The sequence below is a fragment of the Dermacentor silvarum genome, chromosome 4 (genome assembly GCF_013339745.2).
Source record: "Dermacentor silvarum isolate Dsil-2018 chromosome 4, BIME_Dsil_1.4, whole genome shotgun sequence".
NCBI classification, from domain to species: Eukaryota; Metazoa; Arthropoda; class Arachnida; order Ixodida; family Ixodidae; genus Dermacentor; species Dermacentor silvarum.
In genome coordinates this window covers 47,438,277-47,464,139 of record NC_051157.2, presented here as the reverse complement: position 1 = coordinate 47,464,139, position 25,863 = coordinate 47,438,277, and the positions used below count along the sequence as shown (strand labels likewise).

The window sequence follows — 25,863 nt, the reverse complement described above, 5'->3', positions numbered from 1 at the left end:
ACCACCTGAAAATGTCGAGTGCTGACGCCTCCCAATTTACTGCGGAATAGTTCAGGAGCTCCACTTAGAGAGATACTCATGGTGTCCGCGGCGGAAGATTTCAACCTGTCCAATCCTTAGAAACTCTATTGTTATGTCCATCTTTTTAACAGTGCTAACGTCTCATTAACCAGACAAGTCTACCATCATGATCAAATTTACAAAGTTTTTTTTCCTTCGTAAGAATATTTAGGCCTCGGTAGGCGCCTTCGCTAGCAGCATATTAGTTGTCAACACTCGACAGCAGCACCTGTTTTTATTAACTAACAGCTTTACATTACAAAGTGTTTGGTTAACACGGGATCTGGCTTCTAGCGTGCTTTTTCTTCAAAAAAAAAAAGGGTAACCGTAGAGTGTCGAGATGTGTTTGGGTGGGCCATGAGCGCATCGTGACTTGGAAAAAGTTGTCGCAGTTTCACCCGAAAGGCGAAACATCAATTGCGATAGCAAATTTGTAGAGAGCTATACGAAGTAAGGATAGTAGTTTTATCAGCTGTACAAACTTGGACATGCAGCAGCACCGGCAACACACAGAACTGTTGTCGACGCCGTCGGCGTTTTGCCCGCGTTCGCACAAAACGCGCGCGGCGTTGGTGACTGTTGCCGGAGCCTCTGGGGGCGGCTCGGAGGTTTTCCACGAGATCAGAACGGGACACTCGTCGAGCAGCGTCGGAAGTCTTTACCACCTTCTCGCCTCACAATGTTTTATTGCGATAGCAATTATATGGACACTTCTACCGGATTCCTGCCGTCGCCGTCGCCGTCGTCGTCGCCGTCGCCGTGAGGTTCCCTATAGATAAAATCTTCTCCGCGCGCCGTATGCCCGAGCGGAAGCGTGCGGGGACGCGCGCTATCACGGAGAGCGAACGCACTCAATCACCCACGCGCAAGCAAGGAAGCGGGAAGCCAGCGCCGGAGGGAGCGCGGGGAGGGGGGGGGGGGGCGCACTTCTACTCTGCCAACAACCGCGCTCGTCGCTCGTCCGCACCGTCTCTTATCTCCACACGGCTCTGACCTTTATTCGCCGTGCATTCGCCGCTCAGTTTCCGTTGAAGCGATAGACCGCACGTACCTTCGCCCGCTGCGGCGTATATGCGCTTGCTGCCAGCGTTTTGACAGTCGTTGTCTGCAGTCATTCAGTGTGATCTATTCATGTTTGTTTGTGCGCGCTCACACCACGCTTGTTCATTCAGTTAGTAATAGTCGGGTCACATTTTCCAACGCACGCTACACATGCAATGCTGCCCGGATCGGCAGTGCAGCACTACAGGTGTGTCCCTTCGCACGCGCTGCCCACGGGAAGCGCTTCTCATCAACACCACCGTTTCACACGCGCCTTCTCGTGGTCATCGAGTCTCTCTTCATGTCGGTCTACTTACGCCGCAGCACACCTGCTTACTTAATCAGCTCATGTTTACTACAATTCATATTGCTACCAAAGGCGCTCACCTTACTTCGTATGACATTGCTGTGCTGCTATCGCATTCATTGCTTCGCCCTTAGGCCGAAACTGTGACATTTTTTTAATATAAATAGGCATTTTGTGCCGCAGCTAAACGTCGCAGCTAAACGTCGCAGCTAAACGTCGTTGTGCCGCAGAACGCGCGTTTGTTCTCCGCCGTGCGTTCACTCCTCGTGAAAGCGCGCGTCCCTCGCGCCCTTTCACTCGCACATACAGCGTTCGGCGTGCGGCGACAATTTCATCGCCTTTGACGTCATACGGAACCTCACGGTGACGCCGACGGCATAAATCTGCTTTGGAGTGTCCATATAATTGCTATCGCAATAAAACGATTCAAAAGCCTCCGAGCTACGACATGAAAGTTCACGAACATTTCCGACACGCAAACAGCCTAAACTCGAAGGCTATTTAAGTATTAAGCACAGACACATCCTACAAAACCGCACTGCACTCGCGCTCCATGGCTCCGCGCTACACAACATAGTTCACGAGAGACACCGATATTGAAAGAGGAGGTTCGTCTCCGCAGGGATGTCGCGGAAATGAACGAACTTAACTGGTTGAAGAACATATACAAATTCTCTGCGAGAAGTGGGGAACGGCGGTGTACTTGCGACTACATTTTTAGGTTGTCACCAACTACAGTGAATTTCGCCTCAGGTTAGCTGGGCTCCGGCGAAGTTCTCGGAACACTGCACGGTACTAGTGAAATGCCGTTTGGAGGGACAGGAAGCCGAGCTCCGACGGAGTGCGGACGAAGCAGGGAAAAACACAGAAAAGAGGAAGAATAGGATGGTTGAGGAGGTTATGCGGAAAAAGGATCGGCGAAGGTGAGGGGAACGAGCGAAGTGGCTATGGAAGTGGCCGGCACGCTAGAGCGGCCGCATGCACGCGCGACCGCCTCGAGCGGTTCCCCTTCTCTGTTCCGGCACACTCCCGGTTGCGTATGCACGCCTAGTTCGAGAGCAGAAAGATACGTAAGAAGCTAGCGAAAAACGAAACGACGTGAATAAACAACAAAGAAAGGACGATGAGGCAGCCGGATGGGGAGGAGAAAGTTCTAGGTGTACTAGCGCTCTAGGGTGGGCGAGGTTCTGGGTAGGTACTTGCACACTAGGCATTCAGAAAGAAATAAACAGAAGAAATCCCGGTAGAAAAGTATTCGCGCGACACTTCTGGTGGAGCTAGAACCAAGCACGCAAGGAGAGAGGCATAGTATAGAAGCGCGCTGTTGTCAGAGATAACGGTGCCACCGGCCAGGCCAGTCACCAAGCCACTCTCGCGGAAAAGCGAGAGACGCACGCACACGTTTTCAGCGCCGCGTGCGACCCCCAAGAAAAGGAGACTAATAAAACTCGGAAAGCACACACGGGGCGTAACAAAACGCGCGTAAAATGTGCGCAGACACGTACACCCACAGGAGCTAACCGTTGAAATGTGTAGGTAACGCTACCGAGGCAGAAAGGAAACGTGCGAAGGCGAAAGGCAGAAGGAAGAGCAGGAGTGAGACAATACGAAGATCGACGCTCCGTCTCTGTATAATTGATCAACTTCGCGAGAAAAAGAAGCGAACGCGATCTCTACCGGGGCATGCTAATGGTGGCTACACTGCGCACGCGCGAGGCGATGCCGCTCGAACGCGGAGAGTCAGCACCCCTACACGTACGCCTCGTTTCTAGTGCGTTCAGGCGGCTCTTCCAGTTGCTCCGTACCGCGGGCACATTTGGGGACTTTGTTTCTTGATCGATAAGCAGCGGCAGTTTCCGCAACTGACGTATCGCGAGAATGAAAACAGGCCTCGATACGTAGAGTTTAACGAAGATGACAAAGAAAAAAAAAATTAAAAATAAACGAAAGTAAATGTAGCCCGTTGCACATGCGTGAGTTTTTATGCTGCTCGTCCTGGTTCAAGTGAAACCGTAGCATGAATATAACAAAACTCGAGCCACTATATCGATTTCCCTCGATTGCATACATTTCTTATCATCCACCATTCAAGGTTGGCCGATCTCGGTAATAACGCGGGCAGAGAACCTCTCTGACCACTGACGAAGTGTGACATAGAATAGCCCTGGAATATAATTATACGTGCCTTGGTTTCGTGAATGTCCGTGCAAATACTCGTATATTGTTTCGGAGTGATCATCCTTGTACGGTTCACTCTGTAGCAATATCAGTTCTTAATGACCGTTAAAAAAAGAAAAGTAATTTGATTTACAAATTAAAAGGACATAAAAGCAATTACGAAGATGAATCTCGTTTCTTGTTCTTATTTTTCTTCTTTTTTCGTAGTAGTTGGATGGGCTGTATTTATTTAACAATTACATTTACAACAATTACAATTGTATTATTACAACAATTACAACAATTGTATCATTTAACAAGTATTTATTTATTTATTTATTTATTTATTTATTTATTTATTTATTTATTTATTTATTTATTTATTTATTTATTTATTTATTTATTTATTATACCTTTCAGCGTCTGGTTGAAACATTCCGTAAGGAGGTTTTACACCGAAGTATAGAGATTCAAACAAGAGCGCAAACTGTACAACAGTAGAGATGAAGCAAATACGGCAGCCACAATAAAAACTATATTAACTAGTAAAATTATGTAAGCAATAAAGGAATATGCAACATTATACAGAAATAGATAATAGAACGATGTCAGGCCGCGTAGTGACCCTGCCGATAAAAACATAATTAAATTGTTGGGTTTTAGGTATACCAGAACAACAATCTGATGACGAGACACGATGTAGCGGGTAACTCCGGACCGAATTTTCGACCCCGTGGGGTCCTTCACGTGTACCTAAATCTAATTACACGAGCGTTATTGCCTTTCACCCCTAGCAAAATGAGGCCGCCGCGTCAGGCCCAATAAACGAAGCACGGCGTGTTCCAGCTGAAAATATTCACTTAAATGACTAGGAACATGCAAAAAAAGATTGCACAGTTTCCTTCGAAGAACTTCGAAGATGTGATTGTTTCACAACCGAGTGCCTATGAAGGGTGACCTTTTCAATGCAATGACAAATCTTCAAAGGGTCTATTATGCTTGAGTTTGAGGTGCGAGGGAAAAAATTGCGAGCAATGTGTATCGCGGCATACGTTCTCAATAAATAAATAAATAAATAAATAAATAAATAAATAAATAAATAAATAAATAAATAAATAAATAAATAAATAAATAAATAAATAAATAAATAAATAAATAAATAAATAAATAAATAAATAAATAAATAAATAAAAAGATTTATTTCCAATGTAATAGTTGGGGTCACCCTAGGCGAAAAGCGGCAAAATGCAGCTTGAAGGTGCCTGGGGGCTAGTTTAGATAACATGCAAATGTTTAGATAACATGCAAAAAATATCATACATACGGAAAAACATGATTTAAACTAGTTGCTACTTGCTCGCCTGTTACTTTAAAAACTAAGCAAGGAATGAGTAAAAACCAGCGAGTGGCAAGCCCAGGTTCATACTTCTAATGCTCCTCAGATATATAATGTTTTTTTTTACGAGAGAGTGCTTTTAGCGCTACCCTCTCAAACGTTTTTCTGTATTCAAGAGCAACCTGTTGTATGTACTTTTGCTTTGACCTCGTTCGCTAACGTGTCTGTGCCGTTTGCGCAGTTTTTCTGTCGTCGAGCCAGTGCTTACTATCGTGAGGTGATTCACTAGAGTATGCTTCGCATTTTCATTCTTCTCTGTTTTACTCTCTTAGTGATTTTCAAAATCATTCCTCTGATCAGAGGTCTCCTTCCGCTTTAGTTTGCTTTTCCTCAAGCACAGTTTGCATGCGGCGGTGCGCACTTTACAGGTGGATGTCTCTTCAGTGGTGTTTCAGTTTAACCACTGAAAAAGTCGAAAATAAACGAGTTAGAGACAGAAGCAAATCAAGTAACAAAAAAAAGAGAGAGAAAAGAAAAAGTAAGAAACGGAAAGACAAAAACAACGGAATATCAACAAATCCCGATGGTGAAGAACTAGCTGAAATGAAGGGAATCATTTTCGAAGACCTCAACCTAACGTGTACAGCCGGAGCCGTTTTCGCGGCACTGTTCGGCATCTGAGTTACAATAGAGTCCAGCAACTGTCTTTTACTGAGTTGCAAAGTTTACGATGTCATTGTCATGAAATACAGCACAACAATTTTGGAAACTAGTTGTTCTTGGCACTAACGTCGTGGCGGAGAAGCTTCAACTCAATCTGGCGCTTTATTTTTTTCAAGCGAAGCTTGTATACGCTAGCCTGCGCCGGCGATATAACGCTAAAAAAGATCACCAACCCTTTCCCTGTCGAGAAAATGGGGGGTAAGCGAAGCTTGTCGTGTGTGTATCTGACCTTCGTGGTGATTTTCTTTCTTTCTCTCTCTCTCTTTCTCTCTGTCTATCTATCTTCCTTCCTCTCTCCTTGTTTCTTTCTTTCCCTCTCTCTTTCTTGCTTTCTCTCTCTCTTTCTCTCTTTATTTTTGTCCCTGGTATGTGCCATTGAGCTTGGACCCTTTCTGCACTACCACCAGGATCGGCCCACTTTTCAGCGTGACACCCCCACCACCGCCGCCGACACTTGTGAGCCTGTAAAGCTTCGCTTAAAAACCAGCTGCTCTCAGATTTGCACCGGTGGCTCGTGCTCGGCATGCGGTCGTGCCACTGCTGCCGCGTTCGTCGTCGTCGTCGTCGTCTGCTTCCTCAGCTGGCTGCGTTTCCGCTAATCATTCCAGCGTAGAATGCTGGCTTTAAACACGAGTAAAAGGTGATAATCAAAAGCAATATTAAACACGAGTAAAAGGTGATAATCAAAAGCAATACGATAACAAAAAGCGGCAATGAATAAGGGAAACCGGAGTGTTTATTTTCCCCTAGGGCACAAAGGAACGAACAACACTTTTATTTACTAGCTCGCAGAATAAGTGGAATCATCACTACTTCACTTCTTATCGCAACTAAACGAAAGTAGCAATTGCCAACATTCGCAGTCCCGCACTGCATTTTGTTGTTTAAACACTTATGCCCTTGCTTTTTTTTTTTTTCTCAGGTGTTTCAAAAACTACAATCTTCCACAATTTCTGCACCGCCTTCGCGATAAAAAATTTAAATGAGCGAACAATTCACAGTCGGCCTGCGTCTGAGCACAAAACGAGAAAAAGAGTGCGTTGTAACCTCAAACCACAGTGCTTTCGACCGCCTCAACAGTGTATAGCAGCCACGAAACCGTTGGAGATGGGAGAGCCTCTGATCTATGTAATTGCCCCGCGTATGGAACTAGAGGAGCTTTTGCGGTAGTTCCAAAGGCTGGAGTTCCGAAACATGAAGCCATTTAAAGGCTTATATTGCGACGGCGTCGTAATCAGCGTGATGCGCTTCCGACCAACTGCAGCGCGAAGGAAACGTTGTGTGCTTTTGATAGCGCAGTCTGCGCGTCCGGAGTGGAATGGCGCAAATCTTCCCTTCGCTGGGAGATAAATGACACGTGCACTGGGCTGGCTGCTACTGATACGTATGCCACTTTGTTATACGCTGCAGGTGTATCCAACTACATTGCTAGGTTTTATTTCGATCAAGAAAAAGTTAGACTTCCGAGTTAAAAATGACCATGCGGTTATGCACGCGGTGTTGTACTCTGCAGGTTGACGCCGCATCCCCCCCCCCCCCCCCCCCCCATTTCTTTTTGCTTTTTTCCCCTCTTTTCCTCCTCTCTTTTTCTGCTAGTGCTTTACATTAAGAGGCATATTTGCTTTTCTCGTTCAATATTCTAGTTGTGAGAAACGTTGCGCAACGCTGGACCAACTTTTCCTGTTAGGGGCTAATGCAGGCATTTGCCGTTCTGCTGCGCTTGCGTGTTCTTCTTTACTTTTCTTTCGGAAACTTCGCGTTTACTACACTGTTCCCTTTTTGTGACACAATGTGGCTTCGCAGCATGAATAAATCGCCTGCTTTTCTAACTACTCATTTGCAATTCAAACACTTCGAACCCTGCTGTTTTTCTCGATGCTTTTTTTTTTCAGGGGTTACTTTAAAATACGAATAATAACAGCACAATATAAATGGCCAGCGCGCATTGCTCACAGGATGACTTGATAGGACGGACGAGTATAAAACATATGCTGAAACCAAGTGGGTGGAAGGGATATAACATCTGCGGACTTGGATATAACTGCAATAAGTTATATATATATATATATATATATATATATGCAAGATAAGAAACAATGACAGGGATGAAAAGACAGACGTCTTCCTCGGAACGGAATCGATGCTTGCGTTCCGGAGCGGAAAGCAACGCTTAGCGACTGGCTTATGCTTATGGAAGCAGAGTGAACACACTTTAACAACCTTAACACCTAACCTAGTCAAAGCAATATGCCTCGGAAGTGTTTTTATTGTCTGTTTTATCCGTTAATTGCAAGCGGGCAATGTTTGCGAAAACGTGCTACCCAGAAATTTCCAGACACAATGAACATTAAGGGGCCATGGTCACTGACTCTGTTGCTGAATTTGCGTCTCGCGCGGCTTCGCCGGTTTCGTTGTGGGAAAGCAATAAACTGTTTGCTCTTGCAGATGTCCAGCTGCTTGACACTTAGCAAAATACATTGTTGGGAGATTCGGTTTTCAATATTCAGAATAAACAAATAACACACAAATAAGAGATCGAAACAAGAACGGGGACAGGGAACATACAGGTCATGGAAAATACATGTAAAGCCATTAGCGCAGTGGTTGTCGCTAACCTGGTAGTCACCAGTAACAATTAGTTGCAAGTCGAGCACACGTCTCATATATCGTTCCTTGTCATTGCTGTAGTTATGCTCGTTTCGTTTTATTGCTAATTTTCTACAAGCAGTTGGACAATATATATTTGTTGTAGTTACGCCCGCTCTATCTTTCTCTTTATTTATTTTTTCTCTTGCTAGCTGTTAAACCTCTATAAGGGGCGTAATGAACCCTAACTTACGACTTCAGGGAAACCGTACACCTACAAATCCCATGACACCAGTTGCGTGTACCTTTACTTCTGGGCAATAAATTCAGTACAAGAAGGGCAGACTGCCGCGAAAGCCATGTTTAGCAGTTCGCATGCCTGACTCCGGTTCAAGTAACATTCATTGTAAAGAAGTTTGGAAATCAATGTAAAAGAACACACACACACACAAAAAAAGAACACGCAGAGACGTTTCGGAACGCGTACGGGTTCTGAAACATATCTGCGTGTTCTAACAGCGGAGCTGTTTAAGCTCTTGGTCGCGCCGCGTAGTGCGAACAAAAACTGCTCCTGGCAATGACATCACCACGCGTTGCCTAGCAACCACCTCACGGAGCGGCGTGTGCTTCGCCTCATCTCCGTGCCATGCACATGTTGCCTTGACATGGGACATTAAGGAGAGGATAGGAGAGCATGCGCGCGGCGCGCGCTATACTCGGGAGAGAGAGAACGATAAAATGGGAGCGAGGGAGAGAGAGAAGGAAATTGTAGCAGCACTAACGAGACAACGTGCAGAGCTGCTGCCGACGCCGTCCACGTTTCCCCGTTTCCCCCCGTTTGCGTCGAACGCGCGTGGTGTCCGTGACTGCAGCAGGCGCCTCTGGCGACGGCTCGGCAGGTTTCGACCCGGCAAGTGTGGAGGCGCAGCTTGACCAGTGACGTCACCGGGGAGATAAAGCTTGGAGCCACCGCGACGGTGGCAGAACTCTCGTTAACTCTGTGGCGAGTACATGTAGCCTTGACATGGGACGACCTAAGAAGATCCAGGCACCCGAAGAAGCGCGGCGCGCGGCCAAGCGAGAATGTGCGCGTCGGCGGCGAGCCGATTAAGAATACCGTGCCTAACAGCACTTAACATTTCCTGAAAAAACTTAGCCAAGCCTAGTAAAACCTGGAAGAAAAGCTAGGTCGATCGCCAGCTCCGTTGTTTACTCCAGCCTTGCACCACAAGTGCAAGCTGCCCACATTTTCTTTCACCTTGACTTGGTCAGTGACCGCAACTTCTTCATCATGTTACCCGAACAGACTAACTTTTGCCGAGCTCTTCACCACATTGATTGTACTTAGTGTCACCAGTAGGCAGCAATGAGGCCGCACATATTATCGCAGCAGTGATCCAACGTACCTGTATAGGCTTCCCGTCATGTGAGTGGACCTGTCCAGCGGCCGCCATCATCTTGAGCGCCATCCAGGCGGCCTGTTGTGCGTGCGTGTGCACCTGCTTGCGCAGTCCACTGGCCACGCAATACGCGTCTCCGACCGTCTCGATCTGCGAGAACATGGTCCGTGCTCCACGTTAGGAGCATCACTGGGCGGGACGCACGGCGCCACGTGAGCAGAACGACAAGTTTGGGGTAGCTTAGATGTTGCACAACGTGTAATATTCGAAAGGCCACAGTGCCTCTACGGCTATGCACATTATGCATAAGTGTTCGAGACGAAGCTTACTGGCACATTCACGTGTCAGGTTTGAAGACATTAGTGATAAATAGCCGTTGTTTATAAAGTACTCTAATGTTCCCGTTTATATTGCTCGTGGGTGAACTCCCAGCAAGGACAGACTCGCTCGCATCGCCGTACCAAAAATTTCGAAGCATGTGTTGGTAGGTGTCTCCGAAAAACTCATCAACACTTAAATAGCTAAGCTAGATATTGAGGCCACAGCAGCCGGTTACCCACAAAAGCAGTGACACTAACCACTCTATGGACAGTCTCGAAAACATGATTAAATACTGGTCGCCTGAGCATTTTATCGCCTTCAATGATTGCTAAACGCTAAGCTCAAGCTTTTTTTTTTAAGGTCCAGCGAAATTCGGAAGCTGCAAGGGAGATTTAAAAAAAATTTTGCTGAGGACCGGGAGCACAACCTCGAAGTTCACTTTGCACTCGCGTCTGTAGACACAACAATTCACCTGTCAGTTGCAGACGGTCCAGCTTCGCTGAAACGAAAACCGGTTCTTTCTCAGCTCACGCGCTCCGTCTATTTTGATGTGGGTGACAGTTCAAGTGTAGATGAATCGGAAGGAAGTAAAACGAAGTAAAACCGTAGAGGCTTGGGCTAGTCGGTACATACTCGACGCTGGTGTGTGTCTCCTTCTTGCCTTCCTGTCGTGTTTTTTTCGCGCTGTTTCCTTCTCGAAGTAAAACCTTCGCGTTTGTCACCCGAAATTATCATTAGGTTGAGAGAATCCGCCACATTTATTCCAGACGATTGTATTTTTGACTGAACCTTACGCAACAATAATTGCAACAATTTAATTGCAACAATGATTATGCTTATGACGAAATAAACGCTCTCTTGAGGCTACCGATTTTTATTTACTCATTTTTCATTTATTTGCTCCCAGTGCCGAAGCATTACAGATAGGAGTGCGGATTACAAATACACATAATAAATAATACATTGGACATGTTTTACCCATCGATATCAAGCCAAGGCTTCCATGACTTCTTCGATCACTTGAAAACAGTGTAACATTTGCCTACTCTGAACGTAGCATGTATTTACGAGCGGTTCAGTTTGTCACATGGTGCGAGAAGCCCATCCCTGCTGTGATAATCAGGATGTTTAGAAACTGTGAATCACACGTCACCGGAGTTACCCGCGTATCGCAAGAGAGATATAACCTAGTATTATACGCCAAATGATAATGATTATTGACGTTCCCCTGGCGCCTGCTGCAGTATTAGGCTCCGAGGTCCTGATTTCTAAGGCGTCGCCATGCTTTGATTTTGTTGCTGTTGGATGCGTATGTCACCTTAGGAATGTTGTCTTGTAGCACTAAACATACGCGTGTAGTGCAGCGAACACACGGGAAATACTCGCAGCGCAAATGCACATACGTGGTAGTATTTGGTTGCTTAGCTGCAGATATATACGTTCGCCACGTCTCGTCGACCCGCGCGGCCATACGTTATAACCTTCCAACGATCAGACGTGCTCCGAATCATAGCAGAGTTCTCAGTTTAATTAAGTCGGAAACCAACATTCAAAGTAGGAGGAAGAGCAGGTGGAAAAACAGAACGAAAGGCAAGAAGCTTAGCCAGTGTAAAACAGGTTCGCTACCCTGTGCTGGGGTAATGGGTGTCGAGAAACCAGCAGAATCCATCTCACTATGCAAGTCGACGTTAATGCGATTAGCATTGATGAAACGTAGTGACACATCCTAGTGACAAAATCTTCACTTCTATGTAGCCGACTTCTTCAGTTTTCTGTTACGGATATCTTCACTTCTGTGTAGCTCAACGCTCCTCGCTCAATGCACGCTCTGGTTCCGTTTTGTTCACTTCACTTCCTCCTCCACACTCGGCTGCGTTTCATGCCGACTCCTTCACTTCTTGCCTCCAGTCTCTCTTCTCTGTCCGGGCTCCCATTCAGTAGCCCATACCCATTCCGGGGGATTGTTCGAGAATATTCAGATACCTTGTGTCAGAGGACCAGTCAATGACCCAAGTGTTGTTAATATTCTATTCGGGCACATACGTAGTGGCGCGTACCCAGTGACCAAAAGTTAGCGTGAAAGAGCTTCGACACGGACGTGATAGAGAAAACGGGGTGAAGTTTCCGAAGAATGCTAATCGCGATAAAAGTAAAGATAATAGAAGGAGGAGAGAGAAGGAAACAAGTGTGCGCACAGCGTGACGCAGCACGTGAACACTCGAAGATTGTCACAAAACCTCCATGTGCTCAGGCACCGGAGCAATGCGGTTAAGGCCTTCTGGGCTGAGAACAACCTGGACCGGTGTCCCGCGATTCCCTTCTCCGACGTGGCGTGACCGTCCGGTTTGTCTATAGCGCAGTCGAGAGTTGTTTTCTTTGCACCCTGTAGCAACGTACAACCGTTGTAGATGACATGTTTGATCGTCTCCTCACCGACCGAACTTTGTCGCATGCAGGAGTGTCGGTCATGCCAATGCAGTATAAGTAGGAGTTCGCGACTGCCACGCTGAACCACAGGAGGTACTAAAGAAGCGTTGGTTCGGATCGTGTTATCCCAGGTGGAATACGCAGATGCATATGCGTACACAAGCTATGGAGGCAAGTGTTCGTGAATTTGGTTGAGTTCCACAGTGTCAAACTCACGTGCGACAGCGCATTTTAGCTGCATCCTTTTTCGATGGAGGTATTGTTATAGATTTTACACTATCGTGAGAATAACTAGTGGACTTATCAGCACACTATTCAAAGGCGTCAAGCATTATAGTTGGCCTCGGTAGTCTCAGTGACTGTAAAGGTAGCTCCACTCAGGTCGGGGCCGGTAGACATAGTCCTTCGGCGACGGCCCGGGCCGCTTTAATTCGTTCTCCTCAGGACCTCGACAAAGTTCGTACTCACTCACTGTAAAGGTAGTGTTCTCGCCAATAACGCAAGTACGTACATAAGTACTTAATTTGCATATACCACGCATCAACGGCGGCAGAGCTTGCTGCCCTGCGTGCTGCTGTACAATACCTCCTGCAAGAGACACCTCAGAAATGGGTCATATTTTGTGATTCTAAGGCAGCACTTCAGAGTCTGCATTTTGCCATTTATCACAGGACTCATGAGCAGCAGCTGGTATATGAGATAAGAGAAGACCACCATCAAGCTATCGCTAAAGGGCATGAAATTATATTTCAGTGGATACCGGGACATACCAGCATTGCTGGTAATGACCTCGCTGACGAAGCCGCCCGGTCTGCTCATCTGGAAGGCCAACCAGTCCCAATCCCCTTATCCAGGACCGACGCTGCAGGAAAACTTCATATCGTGGCTAAAGCTATGACACACAAATATTGGTCTTCTCTTAACCCGAAGTGCCATCTCCACAAAATTGACCCATCCTTGAAGCTTCAAGTGCCATCGAACATTTCCCGCTCTGAGGCGACAGTATTGTGCCGCCTCTGGCTCGGGGTGGCATTTACAAAGGCCTACTCGTTCCGCATTGGAATGGGGATACGCCCATGTGCGACTCTTGTGGAACCAGAGAAACAATTGAACATGTTTTATGTCTCTGTCCCCAGTTCGACGTCGAGCGTGAAGCTCTCCGGACAGCATTGAACCGGCTGTATTCTCGACCATTTTCGGAAATGAAGATCCTTGGACCATGGCCGTATGCGTCGATGGCACAGAAAGCCACGAAAGCCTTGTTGCACTACCTCAAGTCGACAGGTCTTGGCGACCGTCTGTAGACTTCGTGCGAAGCTTCAAATGTGCGCGAAACTGCGCTCTCTCTATTTCCTTTCTCTCTCTTTTCATCCCTATAGCCCCTTTCCCCAGTGCAGGGTAGCAAACCGGACGTGCGTCTTGTTAACCTCCCTGCCTTTCCTTTCTTCTATTTCTCTCTCTCTCTCTCTCTATACCGCGCATAGTGTACACCTAATGTGAATCAACAAATCACAAGAAACAGTGGCGGTGTTCTTCTTTTTTTTTTCGCGAATGTGATTCCTTTCATCGCTTCGAGCTAACCCAATGGGGGCTGTAACATTCGCACTTGTAGAACACTCATGCTTGTTGAGCAATAGTCGATCCCAACTGACACACTCGCTAGCGTTGCTTGCGGCGTTTCTACAGCCTGTGCTGTTATAAGACTATTTTTTAGTATAAATCCCGCGAACGGAGCTTGCGGTAACGTCGACGCGTAATGCAATGGCCGACACACAAAAGACCGCCGGGCTATACATACAACGCCGACGGAGTGCCTAGCTCTGTTCAAATGATTGCATCAACCTGAACCTAAAGACCACCCGGTGCCACTTCTCGCGATGGACGGGAATGCATTCATGCATATGCGCTAGCAAAATATGCTTACCGGGTCCCCTAGAAAAGGCTGCTCTTCCAGCAAGCTGGTTCATGCATCGCCTGTCCCTTCAACGACGGGTAGAAAATATCTGCCTCAAAGACAGCCTGCTTACAAAGAGCAACTTGAAATCCCTTCAGCACATGACTGGAAACATTTTCCTTCCTTCCTCGCTTCCTTCATTTTAGAAATACCAGCGATGCTGGCCCAGTCTGCTGGAACAAATTTGATATTATTGCCGGCTTTGGAAACTCAAACAAAACGAACTTCATGCCTGTCCAGCTGAGGAATCCGTGCGCTTTAAACAAGCTTATGAGCTTTAATGTCAAGCACGCCGAGCGTTACCATAATCGCATTTCCCGCTCGGCATGCGTTCCCCGCTAGCGGTTCTTCTGCTGCCCTCAAAATCAAATATGAACGTCATGCCAAGGGCCCACGAACAAAAAGCTGCTCGAGCACCTCAATCGATAACGACGGTTCGTCTGCCGGCTTCAAAACAAATCATACCACTCATCTGTCGTGAAGGACCCCTTGGAAACAGTGTCTTCCTAATATCAAAGCGAAACACGCACAAATACTTGGACAAAGTTACATACATAGCCATCTTAAGCAAACGGCAGTGGCTGAACAGCGGATGTTAGGTTCGTATTTATGCAGCGATACTTCGACATAATAACTCGTAAAACGGGGGAGGAATTGAAAAACTCGCACGCGAGGGCGGCTTATTCATGAGCGGTGCGCGGGCGTCAGCGTCATTTGCATTGCTCAACGGCAGCGCACGACAGCCAGACCGGACAAATTATTTGTCCCCTCCCCCGACACCCCTTTTTCTTGCTTTTGAGATGCACGGGCGCATGGACGTAACGTGGCGCCCCGACACCTCGACGCGCCATCGAGAATGCCCCTGGCATGATGCCAATAACGCAGCACGCTCGAACTTCTCGAGCACGATTACAATTCATCCCTAGAGCTGTTGCCTTCCTGCGCCTTCTTTTTATCTCTCTCTCTCTCTTTTTTTCGTCACATTTTTTTATTTTTTTGTCCCCTTCGTTATCCCTCATTAAGAAAGTGCTGTATAGGGCTCTTTCATTTTCTTATATTCATGCGCCTGGACGGCAAACAACGCGCTTTTTGATCCCTCGGGCGTGATGTGTTTGTTGCGTTAAAGAAAAAGCTAAATCAAACTAATTAATGCGACGCAAACCAGATGACCTTCTTAGTGCCTGACGACGCAAGTTTTGACAGAAACTATGAGCAAATCAGTGGGACCTTTACTCTGAAGCTTTACTCTTGATCGTAAGAGACAGAGAGCGAGAGAGAGATAAAAGAAAGGTTGGGATGTTGACCAGTCAGGCGTCCGGTTGGCTACCTTACGCTGGGGAAAGGGAGAAGGGGAATAAAAAGAAGAGAGAGAGAGAGCGGTAGAGAGACGTGCACGGACAGCACTATAGAGTCAGAGGCACTCGCACAAGCCAGACGTTCTCAGAAAGCACAAAAGTGCCTTCACTGCCTTCTGAACCGATGATCGGTGGGTACGATGTTCTAGTATAGTCTGTTCACTTAGAAAACGATCATCTAATTTCCTGAATGCGTTGCACATAGATTGTCTTTGTGCTTCAAATTGAGGACAGAGGCACAATGGGTGGTCAATGTTCTCCTCGCAGTCACAGACATCAGATGCAGGACTGTCAGCCATTGCAATTACTGCTGAATAAGCTTTCGTGAAGGCAACTCCCAACAACAACCGACGCTGAACAGAGGCTTCGCGTCGGTGCAGTCCTGCCGGAGATCCGAGTTGTTGCGAAGGGTTTAGTCTATGCACTCTGGTGCACCTTGTATGTGCGGTATTCAATTAAGCTAACGAGAGCGTGCGTGCTAGAATGCGTAGCTGTCTCGCAGCGTCTGTCATTGAGAGAGGAATGGGGACACAGCGGTCTTCTTTGTTTGACGTCCGAGCTGCCTTATCTGGATCATCATTACCAATAATGCCGCCATAGTCTGGTATTCATTGAATAGAGGTACCATGGTCGTTTTCTCTCAAGTGTTGGATAAGTTCCATGATTTCGCAGGTCAGTTGATCGTGAGTTCCATGTCGGAGAAACAACTGTATATATTGTAAGGCCGGCCTTGAATCGCAGAAGGCTGCCTATTTTCCAGGACTGTGTGTATTGATCAAAGGAAGTGCACCACGGATAGCTTAAGATTGCCGTTGACATAAGGGCAAGAACATTATGGCATCTTTCTAATGAAAAAAAAAATTGTGGGGCAGCAACATTCATATTGGGACGGATTACCAGCGAAGCTGTTTAGGCTGCATACATGGGCTGCATACATGGGCTGCATACATCATGAAATCCTATTTTTTGTAGCGACAGCTACACTGGCCGCATTCTCGCCATTTCGCTGTGGCCGGTGGCAGCACCACAAGCTGAGCCGTTGCTTAGCAACCGCCGCAGCTGGCAGCATTTCTTTCTCTATGGTCCGACCACCCTGCGGCGTCTTACCGGCGTCTGACCACGCCGCAAGCGGCGACTGACACACGTATTTCGCCCGGCGAACTGCTTCACTGGAGAGGGCCCGGAATGCCAAGCGCGCGAAGCTAGCGTCGGAGACAGAGGAAGAGCTAGCCGTTCGGCTCGCAAAACGCTTGGACTTGTCGGCTTATAATTTATACTTGGCTTATATCGATGGGTGTATACCTAAGTATAATAATTACAGCTAAATCAACGGCTGACCAAGTGAAACCAAGACTTAACCAGACTAAACCAAGCTTTCGCTTTGCATATCCAGGGTTAGCTGAGCTAAGCCGCAGCCAATTTTTTTTTTTTATACAGCACCACACTACGACGACACCGTACTTTTTTTCTTTAATTATGGGGTCTTACGAACGAAAACCACCTTCTGATTATGAGACACTCCGTATTGGGGGACTCCGGATTAATTTGCACCACCTGGGGTTCTTTAAAATGCACCTAAATCTAAGTACACTGGTGTTTTCTCCATTTTGCCACCATTTAAATGCGGCCGCCGTGGCCGGGACACCGAGCTTTGCCGCACACTTCGCCCCGTGAAACGCGATATTATCGCGGCTCGCTGTTCGCTTGCAAATGCGACTGGAAAAGACGCCACCACGGAAGCTATCAACAAACAGGCGAAATGTGAACAATAAAAAATTCGTCAGAGGCACTTAGTACTGCTTACGTGTGGGAATGCAAAATCATTATAATCAGTTTGGTGAAACCATTAGTAAGCCAGATGGCTGCGACGTCCCGTGTGTGCAATCACGCACTGCACTAGGCACACCTTTAGTCAGCCGGAACCGCGGAGCCACTGTAGCGGCGAGGAAACGTGCTCGTCTCGCAACCCAGGAGCCCGAATTCGATTACGACCCAGACCGAAATGTACGAAGTTTTCTGTTCAACGCCATCAATTCACTCTATTTACAGGAACCTCCCTGAGTAATTTGACGTCAATACGAACATTTTTTACTTGTTTTTACTCTTCGCGCCTTCGGCCATTCCTGTCCACACGCCACGATACGGACGTATAAGCCGGCCAGAGTATACCCTCCCTGGGGATGCGTGCGCAGACTGGAGGTAAACAGCTTCGCTGTAAAACATCCTGGTTGCACATGCAGGAAGTCAGCGACAGGGCGGGCTTATCTCTGATCTTTCGAGTCGTCATTTAAGTAGTTTCGATTGCGAGAATTCAAGGAGGCCCTAGATATAAAAATAACAACGCCGAACGAAATCCGCCTAAGGGTGGTGTGATGCTAAATTTTCTCTAATCCCCTAAGGAGCGGCCAGGATAGGCCTATAGCAACGCCGAAGGAGGCGCTCGGCGTATAGATAAGACGTTGAATTGAAATGAAATTCGTCTGCTATAGTGCCAGGAGAATCCAGAATCAGCATTCAACACTTAAGACTGCTGCGTGAATATGTTGTGGATGTTCTTCAAATACGTTTGTAGTTCTAATAGCGCCGATACATCTGAATAACTGAAACTTTATTAAACGACGAGGTGCTTTTTATTTGTATCTCAGCACAATGTTGTCCAGAGGGCCAGGGCCGTCGCCGAAGGACTCTGTCTACTGGCCCCGACGTGGGTGGAGCCACCGGATTGATTGGCGGGGCCTCTGGCCCCGCTTTAATTCTTTCTCCTCAAGACCTAAATAAAGTTCGTACTCACTCACTCACTTTATTTGTATCCACTGCAAGACCGTACTCTGCGGCCCTGTTTTCTTTGATCTTGTGCAAATTATAACGTAATGCCAAACAATCTATGCTACTCATCGCTTTTCACGTGTACTGTTGGGACACTACACGTGCAAATCATTCCTTCGCCAACAATATTACTTCGCCTACTGCACTATTATTATCCTTTATTTATTACAGTGAAGCTGTATAACTCTACCAGCCAAGGAAATTTTCGTGTCGTCGTAAGCAAAAAACGTCAGGGTAAAAATTGAGTACAAACAGCATATCTCCTTTCAAATCAGACATACAGCATACAGCTCAGCACTCGTTTTCAAAAAAAATTGGAGGACGCTTAAGCTTCGCCTTTAAGAGTAGAACGCGATAGCGTTATCGGGACCCGTTCGGGACGCATCGTTCGCATACGGCAAGTAGGCTTCATTCACTGCAACACTGAACATGGGAAAGCCAGCTTAGAAAGACCAAGCTTACACCGATCCCCTTAAACTCGGTTTCACTTTTAAACTAAAATGCATTGCTGGAAATAAGTTTTTTTCAGGAGCAATATAAGTGGTCTTATATTAAAATGTGAAGGCCCTAGCACTTTCTTTATCATTTTATTAATTGTTTGCTATTGCCCCGACGCGCGCAGGTCTGGGAGAAATGCTGGAAAAGTGGCTTTTGTTTGAGTATCCTCGTAGCAGAATTAGGTTTTCTCGTACATTCAAATTACAATCCGACGCCGATTGGTAAACAATCTGACGGCGAATCCGACGCCGAATGGTAAAGCCGTGCTTTACCATTTTTCAGACGGATTTCACTGTGAGAATTTCAATTTTTGTTCACCAAAACATTGCACCACGTGGAGGGCCTGTGCGGTGGATGTGGTTGGATAAGTTTCCCCACCACCCGCGATCACACGCCGGTTGCCGACGCCGGAGTTTCCGCGAGAAGGGGCCCTAAACGCTATCGCGTTAAAAACCACATAACAAGCATCAAAATCACATGATGGATGATAAGGCGCGTGTGAACAATGGGAACACCCTCCGACACGTTCCGGTAAAGATTAAGTTTGCAGCTGCTTCGAAAGGGGTTGACGTCATTCAAAACCCTCGTGAAACCAGTGTCTATGGTTTCACTCTTTGTAGAGCCACGCGTGTAAATTCAAGTGACGTCACAATGGGTAATCGTTGTGGGTGTCGTGTACAGTTTCACTGTCCAACCCGCTTCACAGCGTGGATTGGAGCCACAGTTTTCTTTCTTTATTTATTCGTGGAGTTTAACCTACCAAAGCAACTTCGTGGCTATTAGAGACGCCGTAGTGGATGACTCAAGAATGATTTTGACTGTCGGGGGTTCCTTAACGTGCGCCGAAAGCTAAGTACACAATCGTTTTATTCTCTTCATTTCGCCATAAGAGTACAACATTTCACGACTTGTGCACGACTTGTACACGACGTGAGGTGTCGCAATAAATATGCTTTAAGGCAAGCTGGTTTTCCAGTAAACATTCGAACACATATCCACACACTGAGTGAGCTGTATCATTACGTAAGCTCAGTACGAATAAGTAACCAGTGTCATGCATATCCCTGCTCTGCGTGTGGCATGCGCTGATACGGTTCACTAAGCAGCTCAAAAGCTGCGCAGCGCTGTCTAGTCACTTTCGTTTTTAGTAGGTTTCTTGCATGGCGTCCGCGTTCTTCTCATTCATTGGCGTCTTTCAACCAAAAGAGTTTCTCAACTTGGGCAGAGCGCAGTATAAGTCTTCGCTCAAGACAGAACTGTCTCTCCAGCGCGCGTCTGCCGCGCCATAACAGCAGGAGCTTCTCGCGAAGCGCGAAGGCTGTGAGACAGCTGGCGCGGACGTGCAACCACTGGGGATGCTGCCGCCGTCACTCGGTTCTGTTTACCCATATCTGTAGAACCCGCCGCGTAGAACGAGAAAGAATGCTCGAAGTGCGCGCGCATTTCGGCATCACCACATTCACGTCTTCCAAGCACACATGGCTGCCTGTGTAAGAAGGAGACGAAAGAAAACCGGTGCACCACAGATGACGACGGCGCGCGAAGGAAGCGAGGCGACATAAACGAACCCAAGGATAGGCAAATCGAGGTGCTTGCTTCCTACACCAAACCTTCCCCCCCCTCTCTCTCTCTTCTCACCCGTTCACAGCCTTCAACACACAAAGACGAACATAACCACCACTGTCCCTCTTCCTTGCTTTAGTTTTTTTTTTTCTTCCACAAAATCCCTACGTCTCGGAATAAGAGAACGCAGAAAGTAAACCCGCCCAACGACAAATCGGATTTTGGAAGGACTTCCCGTCCCACGTTCCCGAGGCTCTTCTGCCGTCTTATCGGAATATTTTCCGCTATGGCGTTGCTGGTGTTTTTCTCTGTTTTTTCGGTTTTATATACCGCCCTCGAGTCTTTCTTCGTTTTTCTGATTTCTTCCTGTAATATTCGTTGGTTTCTACGACGTGAGGCGACGGGGCCGGCCGTACCTTACATAACAAGTGGGGGGGGGGGGGGGGGGGGGGGGGGGGACTTGCACGGCGCGCGAAACGAGCGCCACCGAGTGGCAGCAGGCGCGGTGCCCGCACGCGCGTGACGCTCGCCGTATGCATGCACGTGCGTTGTGCGCTTTGGGATTCAGGGCACGCAGCGGCCTTCCGTTTTCGTGGCGTCGCTTGCGATCGCGCAGTGCCGAGATTTTTTATTCCAGTTGTATTATGGAAAGCCAGCAGGTTATTATACGGCGAAGGGCGAGAAGTGCTTACGCCACTCTTGGTGAGCGGATTAGCTTTTTCTTCATTTTTGTGTGATTTAATTTTTTTTTCAGACAACAGAGCGTAATAAGAATGCACCATTGGCGTTTCTTTTTCTTTCGGGTACTCGAAGAAGTGATTCGGTTTCGAAACTATGCAAAAGTATAGAATGTTCAACATAGAAACATAGCTGGATTGAATTTTTCAGACTTGCTCGTAGGGTACTTAGGCTATAATTTAAGACATATATTTAAGCCCTTTTTTAAAGCAAAGAATTACACGTCACGTCGCTGAAAGAAAATCGCAATTAAAAAGAAAAATTCCCTTTCGCTTTTCTCGAGATAGAGGCTCATTTAGCGCAGCGACTGCTAGAAAGAGAAAAGCGAGGTTGGAAAGGCATCGACGGTATTCAGAATTCGGACATGTTTACTACCCAATATGGGAGAAAAGAGGTAGAGAGACAAAGAAAAGAGATAAGTAGAAAGAACATAAAGCCTCGAACTCGAATGCACTGCGGCACGTAGACAGCGTAAAACGAAGAAGCGTTCTCGCAAGCAGGTGTCTGTTGTGACTACTGTCGACGTTGGCTGACTCTTGGCGGCCAGGACTTTACTCTCCCAAAAAAGGTTGACCCGTGCCTGAATAAAACGTATGTTGCGCCCATACTGGGGCAACTATCGCAACAGCGTGCCATATTCAACAGCTTCCTGCGTGTCACTTTCAGCACGGCTGCATTCAGGACGAAGCTCAGCCGAAATTACGGTGTGGCTACAAACCACTAGTAAGTGAGCTTCCACGGAGTAGGTAGAGCATACGCCACCTTGCTTAACTGGAGTGTAAACAACGCACTACATTCTAAAGCAAGAACGACAAAGAAAGCTTCCTATACAGCCGATTTTCGGGTGATGTAGCCAAAAGAACGCTGGAATTTAACTACTCAGCACCAGGCGTACAAAATGTAGTCAAACATTTTTTTTTTCTGAGCAGCTCTGGGCAACGCTTGTTGACAATAGAGAAATGAAACGTCTCCTGCTGAAAAAAAAATCACCCTAATTGCCCACTTTTTCTTTTCTATACAGAATAACGTGCTGCTAATGAAATCAGCATACCGACTATCATAGTTTCCGTTTGCTTCTACATCATGTCCACCGATATTCGGCGAGTCCATTTAGGTGTCCCGTTCGAGTTTTGGGGAAAACTGTTCACCCCGCAGACACACGTGTTACACGCACTTTCACCGGTTCCCAAGCACAAACGTACCCTAACCGACACATTTTTTGCTGTTGGCCTCAAAGCCTAACCAGGTCGATTCCTTCTAATATTCGTTGTTCAGGCCCTCATTTTCTCATCTCTCTCTTTGTCTTTGGTGGTCTTCGTCATCGCATTTTCACCGCTGCTTAATTTGGCATTTGTTCGTCCTCCTGTGTGGAACGCGCCCTTTGCAAGAGGTGAGCGTAGTATGACCCCGAATGCTCGCCCTTCAACGAAACTTATATGAATGTATAACTGTATGAATCCAAAGCTTCTCGTTTAAATTATTCTATTTATGCAACATCTTGAAAGCCGTGTCAAACATAAACAACAAAGAAAAACGAGATTTCGGGCCATTCGACGGAGCGCTCTAATCGGAAGCGTAAGAGCCGAAGGTGCGACTCTGGGCCGGGCCAACTGTGTACGCAAAATTTGGTCCTTTTTGGTTTCTTACCCATTGTGACGAAGAGTGTTTGGCGAGAATGTCCAAGAGCTTAAGTGAAGCCTGCTAGATACTGGCTATGGGTATTTTATGTTGAAAATTAAATGCTGTGCTACAAGAGATTGCAAGTAAAAGAAACAACGGCAGCACCGTAGGGCAGACAGTAAGCACTCGTTGCGGCTAAATTCAAGTGCGAAAAAAAAATAATAATAATACCTTTAAAAGACCCCCCTCATAGAACAAATCAACCATGAAAACCTATAGAAAAGCAGCATTCGTAACCGGAAGCAACACTTACCGAGAAAGTGTATAAATTACTTAACGAGAGAAAACAAGATCGCAAATGACGGAGGCAGCAGATATGTACCCTGTGGTTGCCAAGTCATAATTAACACGCAAGAAACGCATATGCACCATTCGATTCCCAAAGAACATACCGGCGAGGAATGGTTTAAATTTGGAGCAAAATTAGAACGCGAAACGTTATAAACAAGACGTGAGAAAACGGGGAGAGAGAGATCAAAAGAACCAACCTTGTAGACGTCAAGCTCTCCACAAAACTGGTCAAACTGCGTGTATAGGGCGTTGAGCATGTTGATGACCATCATAGGAGTGGCCGTGGAGCAGATGGCCGTGAAGCCCACGATGTCCGAAAATAGCAGGGTCACCTGGTCATGTTGCTGCGCCTCCATTGATTCTCCTGCGCAGAAACACCATAAAAGGGCGCTCAACACAGATGTGTTTTGTGAGAATCCACACGCTTTCTGGGGCTAATTATTTTATTTTAGAATCATGGACACTACCGCCATGAGGGAAAAAAATGCGAGGTCATCTTTTATTTAGAAAATAGAAGTGGCGTTAGGCAAGACCGTGAGAACACTGTTGCGATGAGCATCTGGCAAGAATACGTATGCGATCAAACACAATACATGCGTAACCGAAACCATTATTGAGAAATAAAAAGAAACGTTCAAACTCCGCATTCACCACTAGGCAGCTATTGTGTATGGTTTATAAGTTTCTACGCCGCGAACGTTTTGCATCAGCTTGTCGCTTTCGCTTTTTCATAGTCATTCCATCTCCAATCATATATTTCATCGGCTTCTATATTTTTCAGTGTGCTTTCTCTGTTTGCTCCAAATGCACATAGCTCCTTACAGCAACTGTGTAGGTCATGTAACTTATAATAGGAGACACCAGAGGGACTATTAAGGTCATGTCAGGGAGCGCTTCTCTTAAAACAGATACCGAGGAGATGAATAAGACGATGACAAGTACCATAAACTGGCAAACGAGCCAATCAAGGCTGATGGACACGTTATGTGAGAGCTATAGTGTAGGCAAAAAGCAACGCACACTTTGCTTGTTCTTTGTTATTAGTCGTTACGAACAATAACCTTCCCCAGTACCTTCTCAAGAAATGTCACCCAAGTACTAACCTTTACTTTCGAGAAAGAGCTAATGTCAATAAAGTTTGTCTTAAATCTCTTACTCCTTCGAAATTTACGTTTAATGCCAGCGTAATAGCCGGTCCGCCGCTTTATCGTAAGCGATAAAGTGCTGTTGCCGCCAGCCCTCAAAAAACGACGTACGCCGCAGGATGAATGTAAGCGCCAGGTTAGTGGATGGTGGCCGGCGGGTTCGCCAGAACATCCCAAACTTCAATACGTTATTGTTGTTGTGCGTAGCAAGAAAAAGAGTAGCGATAAGAGAAAGACTAGGAGGTTAACCAGGCTGAACCCGGTTCGCTACCATGCAATGGGGAACGGGGAAAGGTAATGAAAGATGGGAAGAGGGAGAGTGAAATATGAGAAGAACTAGAGAAGAAAAGTTCACTGTATGCACACACACACGCATACACAATCGGCCATCGTTCAGTCTGTCCCAGGTGGTCATAAAAGTTGGTGGCCCTCAAGAAGCGCAGCAGCGCTTTTGTGGCCTTGCAGGTCGCAGACGCCCGAGGCTACGGTCCCAAGATATTCTGTTCTGTAAAGGACTTGTCATCTTGTTTTCCTTAAACAATCCAATTACAGCTGTCACCCGGCCTTACTCGAAGGGAAGTTATTTTATACTCTGACACCCGAGAATAGGTGTCGCCTTAACGATCGCTTATTCGTTCCTAATAGGAATAGCGAACAGCGCCAGTTGTGATACTTGTGGCGCAGAAGAAACTCTAAAGCCTCTCTTGCGTGACTACCCGTCGCATGAAGATTGGTGGCATTCCCCTCGGGCTACGGTGCGTGACATTCGAAAGTAAGCGCCTACCTCACCGAGCCACAGTTTCCTCGCCACCCTTGGCGGGAAGATGAGGTGCAGCAGGTCGACGTTCTTCTGTCGCTCCTCCTCCACGGCCAGGTTAGCCTCCTGGATGGAGGCGCGTATCTTGTCCATGCGCCGCTTGAGGCCGTCCTGGGCGCGGCTCTGCTCCTCCACGAGGAGGATGTCGCGCGTGGCGTCGTGCACTGGCACGTCCGAGATGTAGAGGCCGCGGCGCAGCATGGCCGACAGGCCGCCGTCCACCACGGGCGAGCCCAGGAAGAGCAGCGCGCGGGACTCCGGACAGTGGACCATCTGGCCCTTGACCTCCATGCCCTGGGAGCGAGACAGAAGGCACCGGTCAGGCGACGAAGCCGCGTGAAGAAAGCCCATTGATTCATTCAATCAATTTTACAATAAACAACCTGAAAACCTTCGTGATGGTACACTTGTCTAAACGCAAACTAGAAAAAAAATATGAGGAGTAAAATAGGCTCACAGGTGAGGCGAAAAAATCTTTTAAAAATTCTAAATGAAACAAAATGGCATAGAAGTGATGGATGTTGAATTGACACGGTAATGTGAAGATTATTTTCTGCTCTTTGTGCAATGGGCTGATACTTTCATATCGATTCCTTGGTTACCTGGACCTGGCAGCTTGAGAAGTGCTGGCTAAAGTT

The 25,863-nt window shown here is 46.9% G+C and overlaps 1 protein-coding gene across 1 annotated transcript in view; it reads right to left on the bottom strand.

The window, feature by feature from the left end:
* LOC119448591 (head-specific guanylate cyclase) overlaps positions 1-25,576 on the bottom strand; it is a 42,355-nt gene extending 16,779 nt beyond the window's left edge. Inside the window, exons 1-3 of the mRNA XM_037711824.2 lie at positions 25,198-25,576; positions 23,461-23,627; positions 9,617-9,760 (exon numbers count right to left, since the gene is read on the bottom strand). Coding sequence (XP_037567752.1) covers positions 9,617-9,760; positions 23,461-23,627; positions 25,198-25,576 — 690 coding nt within the window. The remainder of the gene's footprint in view (positions 1-9,616; positions 9,761-23,460; positions 23,628-25,197) is intronic.
* Between the last annotated feature and the right edge of the window lie 287 nt (positions 25,577-25,863).